Source organism: Primulina eburnea, chromosome 9 (assembly GCF_022965805.1).
Source record: "Primulina eburnea isolate SZY01 chromosome 9, ASM2296580v1, whole genome shotgun sequence".
Lineage (NCBI taxonomy): Eukaryota > Viridiplantae > Streptophyta > Magnoliopsida > Lamiales > Gesneriaceae > Primulina > Primulina eburnea.
The window spans coordinates 23759683-23776930 of record NC_133109.1 but is presented as its reverse complement, the minus strand read 5'-3'; the positions used below and the strand labels follow the sequence as shown (position 1 = coordinate 23776930).

The 17248-nt window shown below is 41.0% G+C and overlaps 1 protein-coding gene across 1 annotated transcript; it reads left to right on the top strand.

Annotated features, from left to right (window-relative positions):
- The first annotated feature begins 592 nt into the window (after window positions 1–592).
- On the top strand, window positions 593–1147 carry LOC140840815 (uncharacterized mitochondrial protein AtMg00860-like). Its single transcript, XM_073207980.1, has one exon. It carries the CDS (start codon window positions 593–595, stop codon window positions 1145–1147), a length of 555 nt encoding a protein of 184 aa, XP_073064081.1.
- The last annotated feature ends 16101 nt before the right edge of the window (window positions 1148–17248 follow it).

Sequence of the window (17248 nt, the reverse complement as noted above, 5' to 3'; positions counted from 1 at the left end):
ATTTTTGTTTGTGGGAATTATTTTGGAGGGTTGAGAACCTAGAATGAATTAGGTTGCATGTTCTAATAGGTGGACTTAAGGTTGAATTGTTGTAATTAAGAGCTTTAAATGATCGTAAATGTAATAACCGAAGTCTCAGGGGCCTTCTTGCAAAAATCAAATTTAGGGGCTGTTTTGTATATTTCGAGAATTTTGGGGCCAAGATAATGAATTTCGAGAATTTTAAGGTTTAATCTGACTAAATTCAAAATTTCATGAGAACTAAGATGCATTTTTCGAAAATTGAATGGCCAAATTGTTAAGAAGTCAAAACTTTAAGGGCCTAATGCAATTTTCGAAAAATATTTGGGTAAGTTTCGAAAATTTTTATGTGACATTAAAATTAATCAGTGATTGTTTGAGGATTTTGGTTAATTACTGATAGAAAAATTTCTTAAATTTCAACACGATTAGATTTGATGATATGTTTTGTCGCATGATCGAGGACCTATTTGATCAGCTTCATGGAACATCGGTATTCTCGAAGATAGATCTCCGATAAGGATACCACCAGCTGAAAGTGAGAGAGTCTGACGTGCATAAAACGACTTTCATGACGCGTTTGGGCAATATGAATGGTGATGCCCTTCGGACTGACGAACGCGCCAGCGATCTTAATGGATCTCATGAATCGCGTGTTTCAGTCATATTTGGATCAGTTTGTCATAGTTTTCATAGATTACCTACTGATTTATTCGAAGAGCAGAGAGGAGCCAGTCAACATCTAAGGACCGAACTACAGTCTTTACAAGACAGACGGCTGTATGTAAAGTTCAGTAATTGTGAGTTCTGGCTGGACAAAGTGGTATTCTTGGGCCATATAATATCCCGAGATGGAGTGGAAGTTGATCCCAGTAAGGTTGATGAAGTCCAAGATTGGCCAGTGCCTAAGAGTGTGACAGAGATCCGCAGTTTCTTGGGATTTGCTGGGTACTGCCGGAAGTTCATTCAGGGCTTTTCTTCTATCTCAGTGCCTATTACCACCTTGATGAAGAAGAATGCCAAATTCGTTTGGAGATCAGAGTGCCAGGAGAATTTTGACAGGCTGAAGCAAGCATTGACTTCAGCACCAGTTCTAGCTATGCCATCAGGGCAAGGAGAGTTATGATTTATACAAATGCTTCAAAGCTTGGTTTTGGCGCGATTTTGATGCAGCATGATAGAGTTATAGCCTACGCGTCCAAACAGTTGAAGGTCCATGAGAAGAATTATCTGACTCATAACCTTGAGCTAGCAACAATAGTATTTGCCCTGAAGATATGGAGGCATTATCTGTATGGGGAGAAGTACAAGATTTTCACTAATCACAAGAGCCTGAAGTACTTCTTCACACAGAAAGAGCTGAATATGAGACAACAGAGGTGGCTGAAATTAGTGAAGGATTATGACTGCGACATTAGCTACCATCCGGGTAAGGCTAATGTGGTTGCAGATGCCTTGAGTAGGAATAATGCAGTGATTGCTCAGTTGTCGGTATAGAGACTGTTGGAGGCAGAGATTCAGAGTTTTTAGCTTGCAGCTTATGCCATGGGCGATTCCCTTTGTCTTTCTACCCTGACAGTGCAGTAGACCCTGAGGGATATGATTCAAGCAGGGCAGACTTCTGACGTACAGTTACAGAAGTGGAGACAAAGGGATGAGTGTAAGGGCCTGAGGTTGTATTTAGTTGAGGACGACATAGTCGGATATCTTAACTGACTGTGGGTTCCTAACAGTGAGTTCCTGAGAGAAGATATCATGAGTGAGGCCCACAGCACCCCGTACTCCATCCACCCAGGGAGTACGAAGATGTATAAGGATCTATAAACTCTTTATTGTGACCGGGCATGAAGCGATATATTATGTGTTCGTCTCCGAGTGTTTGACGTGTCAGAAGGTCAAGGCAGAGCATCAGAGACCTGCAGGGAAGCTGAGACCACTCCATATTCCTGAGTGGAAATGCGAGAACATTACCATGGATTTTGTGACAGTGCTTCCGAGGACAACTGGAGGATATAATTCCATTTGGTTGATAGTTGATCGGCTCATTAAATTAACACACTTTCTACCAATCAGGAAGACGTTCACCATGAATCAGTACGCAGAGCTGTATATCAGAAAGATAGTCATACTGCATGGGATTCTAGTGTCCATCGTGTCAGAAAGGGATCCGAGGTTCACGTCTAGATTCTGGAGGAGTCTGAATTAGGCATTGGATACTAGCTATTATTCAGTACTGCCTTCCATCCTCATACCGAGGTCATTCAGATTTTGAGTATTCTGTTAGAGGACGTCTAGGGCAATGGGAGCCGAGTTACCTCTCGTGTAGGTCAACAGCTATTTATTGGATGGCTCATATGAGGTTGTACAGAGGAAGGGCATGATTATTGGAGAGGTAGGAAGGGCATAGTTGTCAGTCATCACTGTAGAGTTAGTGGTCAATATCCGAGATAGGATGAAGACCGCTTAGACGTCCGATGAGAGAGGAGTATGCAAATCACGTAGCGCATGGATCTTGAGTTCGTAGTAGTGAGATCAGTATTTATGAAATTCGCACCCGATGAGGGGTGATTAGATTTGGTAAGATGGGAAGTTCAGCCTAGTTCATAGGGTCGTTCGAGATCCTAGAGAGGAGTTGGGACACTATCATACAGAGTTGCATTACCATAGAATCCGTCGAGAGTTCATAATATGTTCCACGTCTCAATGCTGCGGAAGTACATGTCGAACCCTTCACATGCACTGAATTATGAGCCACTGCAGTTGACCCCGAACCTGTCTTTCCAGGAAAGACCCACTCAGATATTGGATAGTAAGGAGAGGAGGCTCCGGAACAAGTTGATCCACATGGTCAAAGTCAAGTGGCTGAATCAATCCGAGGAGGAGTCTACTTGGGAGACTGAGACCGAGATTTGAAGTCACTACCCGAAGTTATTTCGTACGTCTTAAATTCCGAGGACGAAATTCTATTTAAGGAGGGGAGAATTGTAAGGTCTAGGAAATCCGAACTACGTAACCTGACTGCATGAAATCTCGGGTTTTTACTAAAATATGTGTTTAATTATTTTAAAGCTTTAAAGGCATGATTAATGCATTATTATGTATGTCATTTCATGTTTTATTTAAAGTTTCGTGCGTTAGGGCTTTAAGTTGCATTTCGCATTCGAACGAGGAACAGAGACCGGGGATACTCACGAAAATGTTTTTATTAAATAATTATTTTTAATTATTTAATATATGGTGTATTCAAGTATGATTTTTGAAAACGGGCCTTGGTTGAGAATTTTTACTCGTCGGGTCATATTTTAACAGGTACTCAAATTTTGGCGAGTCGGTGGACTTTTTGAGGCTGCGGGCAATATTTTCAAAAACGTACCTAAAAGAAATATTTTTGGGAGTTTTTTTGGGCTCGAAGGGTTTAATTTATTGCTTAATGGGGACCAAAACCATTTTTGTCCCTTTAATATTCATTAAAGACCCATTAATACATAATTTTCTGACTTAAAAAATACCCTATCGAACCACAACCCTAACATAAACATATGGATGCCCCTCTCCTTCAGTAGCAGCATAATTTCGTACGGTTCTTCGGTAGCCATCTTGAATTTCTTCAAGGTTTGCAAGAAAACTCTCTCCCCGTCTCTCTGGTGCTCGTCCTATGCAAAGATATCAGAGTTTACGAGAGTTTAAACGCGAAGGCACACCATAAATCTTATTTTTCTCATCATTCACACTACTTATTGCTGATGTGTGTGTGTGTTTGCATGAGAAATTATTTGGTCAAGCATGATGTTACGTTTTTGCAAAAGTTTTGGCATGAACATGCATATATTCTTTATGCAACTCATGTTTTTCATGTTCTTGTGCAAGGGTCTGTCGAATTATGGTGTTAGAGGACTTATTGGGACGAGAGTGAAGGTGAAACATTGCTGGAGTCGAGTCTTGGTTGGTTTGGATGAGGGCCAATCACTTTTGAGTAGAGGTGGCTAGGGTTTCCTTGACAAGGCCGAGCCTTTTGCATGGTTGGGGTAGTCAGCGTGGTTATTATTAGGCCAGTGAGGGTCTTAAGTGGTCAGTCATGGTCCTAGGATGACTAGATAGTGTCTGGTCTTGATGGTTTGGAGCTTGGGCCGAGGGGTATCACCTAATAGCCGAGTAGGGTTTGAAGCGTTGCACATGCAGAAACTCCAGCAGCTCGCTAGGGGTTACTGTGGGTTTGTGTGGTCTGAATTTGGGTGTCCTAGGTTTACTTAGGGGTCATTAAGTCATGGTTTAAGTTTGGAAAGGTTTGGTTGAGTTTCAGGTTGATTCGGGTTAAAACCGGGACCTCGGTCCAAGTTTTAAAACGAATCGTATAAGTTATTAAACGGGCTCGAGTTTATGTCTAAGAAACGATAACAAATATGTTTTTGGGTGTTTGGTTGGCTTTGGGTCGAAATTTTGAGGTCCAGTGGTAAAACGATCAATTAGGGTTTCCAGTGGCAAAATGGTTATTTTGCGCCCGTGGTCGAGTTAGGAGTCCTGCTAGCGCCCTCCTGATCACAAAACTACACATTTTTAATGTATATGCTATCATGAACGTGACTTTTTATGTATTATGAAGAATACGTTGCATGCATTGATTTTATGAAAATTTCCATTCATACATGATTTTTAAAAGTGATGAATATGATGACATATTTTGAAGGATAGGAATTGGTTTTGACTAATACGAATATGATGACATGTAAGGCCAAGGCTCAGTAGATGGTTAATATTGTCGCTAATGTCCCCACCACCGAGCACCACGGTTATACGTTGATGGATCCATCGAATAGATTTGATACGAAAGTCACAACTAATTCACTGATTCAAGTAAAGAAAATTAATACGTATATGATGTTATGTTGAGACATGTTTTGACAAGTTATGCCTTATTATGTTTACGCTTTTAAGATCATGAAATGTATGTTGATTACTTTTAATTGTTGCATGTTATGTATATGTACTCGTTATAACGTTTATGGTGTGTTGAGTCTGTAGACTCACTATGTAACGTCCTTGACTGATTTTAATAAAATAACAGCGGAATTTAAAATTTTACTTAGAGGAAAGAAGGATTTAAAAATAATTTCTTGACATGAATATAATCCCAATATATTTACAACCAAAAGTATATATGTGATCAATAAAGTATCAAATCAAAATACAAAATATCATTTTGATCATGTCAATATGCCAACAAAATATCTTTCTTCCTTCCATCTCTATACATATGACTTCGGCCCCAATCAACGTCCCGAATCGTCACTCTTATCTGCATCACATGAAATAACTGGAATGAGTTTAAAACTCAGCAAGTGAAACTCTTACATAACAATGTATACATACCATACTCTTTAACATGATTTTGAAATCATTAAATACCATCTAACTCTTAAAACATGGATAATATAGTAAAACATGAACAATAACAATGATATTTCTCTTTTCTCTGATGGATTGACATTTAAATAGTATCTTTGTCTCTGTACCTATATCCCATCGATATAAATCGATTCTGTTGGGATATAAGCCTATGGTCGTTGATCAACTCATTGCATGCAATCTCTGACTATCTATTTATCAATCCAATAAATAATTTGAACTCTCTTTTGAATATTAAATCAAACACTTTGAAGACTCTTCTCTTTTGCATTCCCTTTGACATAATTGAGACATAAAAATGCCTCTAATATACAACAAAGTGTATCAATACATAACATGAATCAAATGGAAGGGAATATCATGTTAAAACCATTGAAATACAATACATATAATTCATGTGAGCAGAAAGAATGAATTCCACTTACAACCAATGGAAAGCTTGATTCTAATATCTTAGTAGAAATCCTACAACAATAAACCATGAATTGAACCATCAACAACTTAATAATCCAACAACCATATCATAAAACCCATAAAACCAACAAAATCATAAATTCCATAATTCCCCCAACACCATAATCCAAGAATAACTAAACCCACAAGATTACATTAGCTCCTTTGTAATAGCCGAGCCTGGTGTACGGTACGGTTTGAGTTTTCATAAGTTTATTGACTACTTGGTCAAGTTTAGGTATAGTTTGGATGTTAAGAGTTTCGATTTATGATTTTTAGTATTGTTGAGATTAGATGAGGTGTAGTGTTGTCGTAGCGTCGTTACGATTAAATTCATGATAAATTGTATATTGATCCAAATGGGGTGAGGCCAATTGGAGTGGTTAGATAAGATATAAGGCTACAACTTTCTTATTTGGAGTTTTGTTCAAATCATTGTGGAAGGTAAGCCAAAAGTGCCCCGAAGTGTGTTGTGTGTTTTGACGTTCCTCCAGTGACACATGTTGGGAGAATGGGCATAACTTTTTACTCAGAACTCCAAATGATCTGAATTTTAGATATGTTCAGGGAAAGACATAGAGCTACAACTTTGTAGTTTACCACTTTTCCAAATTATGAACGGAAGAGGCGTTTCTGAAGCGATCTTTGCAGTGCTTGTGCGCAGAGCACTCGCCCTAGCGGGCATTTTTGCTCGCCCTAGCGAGTCTCGTTCGGGAAAAATGGTTTTTGGCCGAGAGTTCCTCGCCCTAGCGGACAAATAGGTCCGCCCTAGCGGCCAGCAATTTTTAAAAAGCGTGTTTAGGTGTTTTAAGGTATAAAATCGAAGGAGACTCTCATTTTCCTCATTCTTTTCCAATTCTCTCGGTTCTTCAGCTCTTGGGGAGGTTAGGGTTCTTATTCCTTTCTTTCTTTCCTTTGATCCAAGCATCTTGTTGGGTTTTTGAAGAGAGACCAAGGTTATTTTGTGTTCAAGGAGCTAAGGTAAGTTTGTTGGTTTAGTTATTGTTGGGTTTTGGTGTTGAGGAAATTATGGGACTTTGGATTGTGTTGGTTTTATGGATTTTATGGTATGGTTGTTGGATTATTGAGTTGTTAATGGTTCTATATATGGATTATTGTTGTAGGATCTTCATCAAGAGCTTAGAATCAAGCTTCCAAGGGTTGTAAGTGGAATTCCTTTTCTTGTGCTCACATGAAAGTATATGTATTGTATTCAAGAGTTTTATTATGCTATTCCCTTCCATTTGATTCATAATATGTATGAATTCATTGTGTTTTATAGTAGAGGCAATTATATGTCTCAATTATTGTTAAAGGGAATACAAAAGAGAATGTATTCAAAGTGTTTGATGAAAGGTCCAAGAGAAGAGTTTAAATGTTTTATTGGATTGATAAATAGATAGCCAGAGAATTGCATGCAATTAGTTGATCAACGCCCATAGGCTTATATCCCTCAGAGTTGTCGATTTATATCGATGGGATATAGGTACACAGAGACAGAGTTACTATTTAGATATCAATCCAACCAGAGCAAAGAGAAATACCATCGTTATGATTTTATTATGCAAAGTTATGTTATGTTTCAAGAGTTGATGGTATTTAATGATTTCAAAGCCATGTTTTACAGATTATGACATTGTTATGTAAAAGTTCCACTTGCTGAGTTTTATACTCATTTCAGTTATTTCATGTGATGCAGATAAGAGTGACGGACCAGGACGTTGATTGGGGCCGGGGTCATATGCATAAGAGAAGGAAGGAAGAAGGCTAATTTGCTAGCATTTTGACATGATCATAGAAATGATATTTTGTATTTTGTTGTATCAATTGAATGATCATGTATATACTTTTGATTGCTTTTGTTTGTAAGTTTGAAATTTTTTGGTTGGCAAGAAAATTTTAAACCCTTCCTCCCTTCAATGAAATGTTTATTTTAAATTCTGCTGTATTATTTTATAAAACGGGTCAGAGTGTCACATTTAGTGGTATCAGAGCGGTGTTCTTCGGACCAATGCATATGACTTCGTCTACTTTCAACTGTCCGGGTATGTTTTCTTTGCATCTATCCTTTGTTATCTATTGATTTGCATTTTGTGAGCACATTGTAGAGTATGCCTCCTAAGCGTAAGGCGTCAGAGGGTGAGGATAGTTCTTCCTCGAGAGTTGTCGACGAGTTCGGCAAGTTGCTTAAAGAGCAGGCCAAAGTCCATAGCGAGCAGATTCAACAGCTGCTTCGATTGCAAGGAACAGGACAGGGTAGAGGCCAAGTAAGAGGCCAGGTAGCTCAGGCAGTTGGCACTGATGCCGTCTTTTCTTCTTTCAAGAGAATGGATCCACCGGAATTCGCAGGTAGCACAGATCCGTTAGTGGCTGTCGAGTGGGTCAAGGCGCTTGAGGCGATCTTCGATCATCTCCAGTACGAAGATAAAGACAGGATAAGCTGTGCAGTGTTCATGTTGGTAAAGGCTGCACGTATCTGGTGGAATGCCACTAAGGTTGGTGTCGATGTTTCAGCTTTGAAGTGGCAAGAGTTCACAGACCTGTTCTATGACAAGTACTTTCCCGACGCACTTCGAGCTAGGAAGGTGACCGAGTTCTTGGAGCTTCGACAGGGAGGCATGAACGTTGATGAGTACATTCTCAACTTCGAGGAAGGTTGTCTATTTGCTCCGTACATTGCTTCAAACGACAAGGACAAAGGTGCTCATTTTATTCGAGGTCTTAGAGCGGAGATTCGGAGGGATATCAACATGTCCAAGGCTGTGACTTTCAAGGAGATCGTGTCAAAGGCGTTGTTGGCTGAGCAAGACGAGAAGGATATCGCTAGAGAGAGGCAGGAGAGGCATCAAGCTATTGTTCAGAGAGGCCAGGGCTCGAATGAGAGAGGCAAGGATCGTTTCAAAGGGAAGGGCAAGATGGAATCGAGTCCTAGACCACCGCCAGTTCCAGTTGATCCCGAGAAGCCATTGTGTCCTAAGTGTAGCAGACATCATCGAGGAGAGTGCAGATTTGGCACTCATTCTTGTTATCGTTGTGGCACGGCAGGCCATATTGCTAAAGATTGTCCAAGGGGAGCGAGCAAGGATAAGGTGCAGGGTCGCATCTTTACGATGACCAAGGAAGGTATTAATCATGATTCTTCTGTGATCTCTAGCACTATTTTGATTTCAGACCGAGTAGCTACGACTTTGATTGATACTGGTGCTACTCATTCTTTTGTGTCTGAATTGTTTTTGAGATCTTTGGGTATAGTTCCTTCTGTTCTTCCCCTCCAGCTTAGTGTTGTTTTGCCTTCGGGGGATGTGTTGTGCCCGAAATCTATTGTTTTTGCATGCCCTGTTCGTATTGAGGAGCGAGTTGTTTTTGCTGATTTGATTGTTATCCCGATGGTTGCCTTTGATGTTATTCTTGGCATGGATTGGATGTCCACCTATCGTGCTGTTATTGATTGCGTTGCTAAGACGGTGACCTTTGCAGATGATAGCAATAAGGGAGGAGTTCTCGCCAGTGCAGGTACTTCGCTGGTCCTTCCTTTTATTTCTTGTCTTGAGGCTGAGAAGTTGATGTGTAGAGGTTGTGATGTATTTCTGGCTTCGATTGTGGATGTGGATAGAATGATTAAGTTGAATATAGATGATATTGATGTTGTGAGGGAGTTTGCTGATGTGTTTGAGGATGATGTGCCGGGTTTGCCGCCGGACAGAGATGTTGAGTTTGTGATTGATCTAGCTCCAGGTACGGTTCCTATTTCTAAGGCTCCGTACCGAATGGCCCCTACCGAGATGAAGGAGTTGAAGACGCAGTTGCAGGATCTTTTAGACAAGGGTTTCATTCGTCCGAGTTCTTCGCCTTGGGGAGCTCCGGTTCTGTTTGTCAAGAAGAAGGATGGATCTTTGCGGCTGTGTATCGACTATAGAGAGCTCAACAAAGTGACTGTCAAGAACAAGTATCCGTTGCCACGGATTGATGATCTATTTGACCAACTTCATGGTGCCACTGTATTTTCGAAGATTGACCTTCGGTCTGGCTATTATCAGTTGAAGGTTAGGGAGTCTGATGTCCCTAAGACAGCGTTCCGGACCAGGTATGGTCACTATGAGTTTCTTGTGATGTCTTTTGGTCTGACCAATGCTCCTTCAGTCTTTATGGATCTGATGAACCGTGTGTTCAAGCCTTATTTGGATAGCTTCGTCATTGTTTTTATCGACGACATTCTTATTTATTCCAAGAGCAGAGAGCTTCACTCAGAGCACCTCAGAGTTGTTCTTCAGTTGTTGAGAGATAGGAGATTGTTTGCCAAGTTGAAGAAGTGTGAGTTCTGGTTGGAGCAGATTTCTTTTCTAGGCCATGTTGTTTCGAAGGATGGCATAGCAGTTGATCCAGTGAAGATTGAGGCGACTCAGAAGTGGCCTATTCCTACTACTGTGTCAGAGATACGCAGTTTCCTTGGTTTGGCGGGTTACTATCGTCGTTTCATTTCAGGCTTTTCCAAGATTGCCCTGCCATTGTCCAATTTGACGAGGAAGACTGTGAAGTTCGAATGGTCCATCGATTGCCAGAGTGGTTTCCAGGAGTTGAAGGATAAGTTAACGACAGCTCCTATTCTAGCATTGCCCAGTGGTTCAGAGGACTTTGTTGTTTATACTGATGCATCGAAGAAGGGAATTGGAGCAGTGCTGATGCAGCGTGGGAAAGTCATAGCCTATGCTTCTCGCCAGTTGAAAGACTATGAGAAGAATTACCCGACGCACGATTTGGAGCTTGCAGCTGTGGTTTTCGCCTTGAAGATATGGAGACACTACTTATATGGCGAAAAGTGTGAGATCTTCACAGACCACAAGAGTTTGAAGTATCTGTTTTCCAAGAAAGAGCTCAACATGCGGCAGAGGAGGTGGTTAGAGCTTGTCAAAGATTATGATGTGACTATCAGTTACCACCCAGGGAAGGCGAATGTAGTCGCTGATGCTTTGAGTCGTAAGTCGAGTGCTTCCTTGAGTTCTTTGATTCAGAAGCCGTTGTTGATGGATTTGCAGCGAGAGGAGATTTCTTTGGTGATTCCGGGAACCATTGCCCGCTTTTCAGCGTTGGTCATTCGGGCTACTTTGACGGACAGGATCCGTAGAGAGCAGGCTACTGATTTGCAGTTGTTAGAGTTGAGAGCTAGAGCTGAGGAGAGGGGTAACTCAGAGTTTGCGATGAATGGAGACGGTTTGGTGACTTTCAGAGGCCGTATTTGCGTTCCTATTGGCGATGATATTCGGCGAGACGTCTTGGCAGAGGCCCATACCGCGCCATATTCGATACATCCAGACAGCACCAAGATGTATCAGGATCTTCGTCGACTTTACTGGTGGCCAGGTATGAAGAAAGATATTGCTATGTTCATTTCTCAGTGCCTAACTTGTCAGCAGGTGAAGATTGAGCACCAGAGACCTGCTGGGACATTGCTTTCATTGCCGATTCCTCAGTGAAAATGGGAGCATATTACGATGGATTTCGTGACTGGTCTTCCCAGAGTGCAGAAAAGGTTATGATTCTATTTGGGTTATTGTTGATCGGTTGACCAAGGCAGCGCATTTTCTCCCAGTCAAGACGACGTACTCCATGAACCAGTATGCCGAGGATTACATAGCAGAAATTGTTAGACTTCACGGTGTCCCTGTGTCGATTGTGTCTGATCGTGACCCTAGATTTACCTCAGAGTTTTGGAAGAGTTTGCATAGAGCTATGGGTTCACGGTTAGCTTTCAGTACAGCTTATCACCCTCAGAGCGACGGTCAGTCAGAGGGAGTCATTCAGATTCTTGAGGATATGCTCAGAGCTTGTACTATTGATTATTCTGGTAGCTAGGATGCTAAATTGCCACTTGTGGAGTTCACGTACAACAATAGCTACCTAGAGACGATTGGCATGGCTCCGTATGAAGCACTTTATGGCAGGAAGTGTAGATCTCCCTTGTATTGGGATGAGGTTGGTGAGCGGAAGATGTTGGGTCCAGAGTTGGTCCAGCAGACGGCTGATGTTGTTGCTGTTATCCGTGAGAGAATGAAGACTGCGCAATCGAGACAGAAGAGCTATGCAGATGTTCGTCGTAGACCTTTGCAGTTCGAGGTTGGCGATCACGTGTTTCTGAAGATAGCACCTCTCAAGGGTGTGATGAGATTTGGCAAGAAGGGCAAGTTGAGTCCGAGGTTTATTGGTCCATTTGAGATATTGGACAGAGTTGGTGATCGAGCCTACAAGTTAGCCCTACCGCCACATCTTGACAGAGTTCACAATGTTTTTCACGTATCGATGCTCAGGAAGTATATTGCGAATCCTTCCCATGTTCTTCACCACGAGCCATTGGACTTGATGCCGAATTTGACGTATCAAGAGATTCCAGTCCAGATTCTGGATCGCAAAGTTAAAGTTTTGAGGAACAAAGAGATTGGCATCGTTAAAGTTCTTTGGAAGAATCATTTGATCGAAGAGGCTACGTGGGAACCGGAGGACGAGATGAGAGAGAAGTATCCTGAGTTGTTTGCGCAGTGACGTCAATTTCGAGGACGAAATTCCTTTAAGGAGGGGAGATTGTAATAGCCGAGCCTGGTGTACGGTACGGTTTGAGTTTTCATAAGTTTATTGACTACTTGGTCAAGTTTAGGTATAGTTTGGATGTTAAGAGTTTCGATTTATGATTTTTAGTATTGTTGAGATTAGATGAGGTGTAGTGTTGTCGTAGCGTCGTTACGATTAAATTCATGATAAATTGTATATTGATCCAAATGGGGTGAGGCCAATTGGAGTGGTTAGATAAGATATAAGGCTACAACTTTCTTATTTGGAGTTTTGTTCAAATCATTGTGGAAGGTAAGCCAAAAGTGCCCCGAAGTGTGTTGTGTGTTTTGACGTTCCTCCAGTGACACATGTTGGGAGAATGGGCATAACTTTTTACTCAGAACTCCAAATGATCTGAATTTTAGATATGTTCAAGGAAAGACATAGAGCTACAATTACCACTTTTCCAAATTATGAACGGAAGAGGCGTTTCTGAAGCGATCTTTGCAGTGCTTGTGCGCAGAGCACTCGCCCTAGCGGGCATTTTTGCTCGCCCTAGCGAGTCTCGATCGGGAAAAATGGTTTTTGGCCGAGAGTTCCTCGCCCTAGCGGACAAATAGGTCCGCCCTAGCGGCCAGCAATTTTTAAAAAGCGTGTTTTAGGTGTTTTAAGGTATAAAATCGAAGGAGACTCTCATTTTCCTCATTCTTTTCCAATTCTCTCGGTTCTTCAGCTCTTGGGGAGGTTAGGGTTCTTATTCCTTTCTTTCTTTCCTTTGATCCAAGCATCTTGTTGGGTTTTTGAAGAGAGACCAAGGTTATTTTGTGTTCAAGGAGCTAAGGTAAGTTTGTTGGTTTAGTTATTGTTGGGTTTTGGTGTTGAGGAAATTATGGGACTTTGGATTGTGTTGGTTTTATGGATTTTATGGTATGGTTGTTTGATTATTGAGTTGTTAATGGTTCTATATATGGATTATTGTTGTAGGATCTTCATCAAGAGCTTAGAATCAAGCTTCCAAGGGTTGTAAGTGGAATTCTTTTTCTTGTGCTCACATGAAAGTATATGTATTGTATTCAAGAGTTTTATTATGCTATTCCCTTCCATTTGATTCATAATATGTATGAATTCATTGTGTTTTATAGTAGAGGCAATTATATGTCTCAATTATTGTTAAAGGGAATACAAAAGAGAATGTATTCAAAGTGTTTGATGAAAGGTCCAAGAGAAGAGTTTAAATGTTTTATTGGATTGATAAATAGATAGCCAGAGAATTGCATGCAATTAGTTGATCAACGTCCATAGGCTTATATCCCTCAGAGTTGTCGATTTATATCGATGGGATATAGGTACACAGAGACAGAGTTACTATTTAGATATCAATCCAACCAGAGCAAAGTGAAATACCATCGTTATGATTTTATTATGCAAAGTTATGTTATGTTTCAAGAGTTGATGGTATTTAATGATTTCAAAGCCATGTTTTACAGATTATGACATTGTTATGTAAAAGTTCCACTTGCTGAGTTTTATATTCATTTCAGTTATTTCATGTGATGCAGATAAGAGTGACGGACCAGGACGTTGATTGGGGCCGGGGTCATATGCATAAGAGAAGGAAGGAAGAAGGCTAATTTGCTAGCATTTTGACATGATCATAGAAATGATATTTTGTATTTTGTTGTATCAATTGAATGATCATGTATATACTTTTGATTGCTTTTGTTTGTAAGTTTGAAATCTTTTGGTTGGCAAGAAAATTTTAAACCCTTCCTCCCTTCAATGAAATGTTTATTTTAAATTCCGCTGTATTATTTTATAAAACGGGTCAGAGTGTCACATCCTTGAACCCAAATGATCTTGCTCTCACTTCAATAACCCAACTAGATGCTTGAATCAAAGGAACAAATGAAAGAAATTGAGAACCCTATGTCTCCTTGAGCTGAAGAACCGAGAAGTGAGAGGAAAGAATGAGGAAAAATGAGGCAAACTCTTGTATTTAATCACTTAAACTCCAAAACACGACTTTACTGTTCACGCACCGTAGGTGCGCTAACTCTTCCAATGCGGGTGCGCTAGGTAGTCTGTACCACTTCCGAAAATCCGAAGAAAACAACCACGGGTGTGATGGCGGTTCTGCCCAAACACCGCGGGTGCGCTGACCTTCCTACCGTGGGTGCGATCACCCTTCTGTACAAACACCGCGGGTGCGGTCTCTTTCATGGCGCGGGTGCAGTCTCCTCTGAAGCCAACAATAAACTTTGCAACTAAAATCGAATTGCAACGTCGCTTCTCCTCATATTTTGGCAACACTCTCAACATGAAAGTTGCAACACTATGTCTTATCTAACCACTCCAATTGGCCTCATACCAATTGGCTCAACATACAAATTATCATGAATTAAATTGCAACGACGCTACAATATAACTACACATCATCTATAATCAACAATACTATAAACCATAGATCGAAATTCTTAACATCAAAACTATACTTAAACTTGACCAAAGAGTCAATAAACACAAGTAATCTTAAACCATACCGTTCACCAATATTGGATATTACAATCTCTCCTCCTTAAAAGAAATTTCGTCCCCGAAAGTGACGTCACTGCGCAAACAACTCAGGTTACTTTTCTTTCATCTCATCCTCTGGTTCCCACGTGGCTTCTTCAATCAATTGATTCCTCCAATGGACTTTAACAATGTCGATCTCTTTGTTTCTCAATACTTCAACTTTGCGATCCAGAATCTGGACTGGAATCTCTTGATACTTCAAATTCGGCGTCAAATATAATGGCTCGTGACGAAGAACATGGGAAGAATTCTCAATATACTTCCTGAGCATGGAGACATGAAAAACATTATGAACTCTATCAAGATCTGGCGATAAGGCTAACTTGTAAGCTCGATCACCGACTCTGTCCAAGATCTCAAACGGGCCAATAAATCTTGGACTCAACTTTCTATTTTTGCCAAACCGCATCACACCTTTAAGAGGTGCAATCTTCAAGAACACGTGATCGCCAACCTCAAACTGCAACGGCCTTTGTCTTACATCAGCATAACTCTTCTGTCTCGACTGTGCTGTTTTCATCCTTTCCTGAATAACGCAACAACATCAGCTGTCTGTTGGACCAACTCTGGACCCAACATCTTTCTCTTACCAATCTCGTCCCAATACAAGGGGGATCTACATTTTCTGCCATAAAGTGCTTCATACGGTGCCATGCCAATCGTCGCCTGGTAGCTATTATTGTACGTGAACTTAACAAGAGGCAATTTGGAATCCAGCTGCCAGGATAGTCCATAGTACAAGCTCTGAGCATATCCTCCAAAATCTGAATAACTCTCTCTGACTGACCGTCGCTCTGGGGATGATATGCTGTACTAAATGCTAACCGCGTACTCAAGGCTCTGTGTAAACTCTTCCAAAACTCTGAAGTAAATCTAGGGTCACGATCATACACGATCGACACAGGAACACCATGAAGTCTAAAAATCTCTGCTATGTACTCTTCGGCATACTGTTTCATGGAATACGTCGTCTTGACTGGGAGAAAATGTGCTGACTTGGTCAACCGATAAACGATAACCCAAATAGAGTTATAATCTTTCTGCGTTCTGGGAAGACCAATCTCGAAGTCCATTGTAATGTTCTCCCATTTCCATTGAGGAATCAGCAATGACTGCAATGTCCCAGCAGGTTTCTGGTGTTCGATTTTCACCTGCTGACAAGTTAGACACTGAGAAATAAACATGGCAATATCCTTCTTCATACCTGGCCACCAGTAGAGTCTTCGAAGATCCTGATACATCTTAGTACTACCTGGATGTATCGAGTATGGCACGGTATGTGCCTCTGTCAAAAAGTTTCGCCGAATATCATCACCAGCAGGAATGCATATACGGCCTCTGAATGTCCTCAAACCATCTCTATTCATCCCAAACTCTGAATTACCTCTCTTTTCTGCTCTAGCTCTCATCTCTGTCAACTGTGCATCAATGGCCTGCTCTCTACGGATCCTGTCCGTCAATGTAGCCCGAATGATCAATGGAGAAAAGCGAGCGATAGTTCTCGGTACCTCCAAAGCTATCTTATCTCGTTGCAAGTCTAACAACAACGGATTCTGGATCATAGAACACAAAGAGGAACTTGACTTACAGCTCAATGCATCCGCTACAAAATTCGCCTTCACTGGGTGGTAACTAATCGTCACATCATAATCTTTGACAATTTCTAACCACCGTCTCTGTCGCATATTGAGTTCTTTCTGGGGAAACAAATACCTTAAACGCTTGTGGTCCGTGAATATTTAACACTTTTCTCCATATAAATAATGTCTCCAGATTTGCAGGGCGAATACCACAGCTGCCAGTTTCAGATCATGCGTAGGATAATTTTTCTCGTAATCTTTCAACTGACGAAAAGCATAAGCTATAACATTTCCACGTTGCATCAGCACTGCACCAAGGCCTTTCTTCTACGCATCTGTATAAACAACAAAGTCCTCTGTACCACTGGGCAATGCCAGCACTGGAGCTGTCGTCAACTTATCTTTCAACTCCTGGAATCCCCTTTGGCATTCAATGGACCACTCAAACTTCACAGTCTTCCTTGTCAGATTGGTTAACGGCAAGGCAATTTTGGAAAAATCTGAAATAAAACGACGATAATAACCTGCCAAACAAAGAAAACTGCGTACCTCTGATACAGTAGTAGGGATAGGCCATTTCTGTATCGCCTCTATTTTCGCTGGATCAACAGCTAAACCATCCTTTGAGACAACATGGCATAAGAAAGAAATATGCTCCAACCAGAACTCACATTTCT

Excerpts from the sequence above, each read along its gene's own strand:
- LOC140840815 (XM_073207980.1), top strand. The coding sequence starts at position 593 with ATGACGCGTTTGGGCAATATGAATGGTGATGCCCTTCGGACTGACGAA.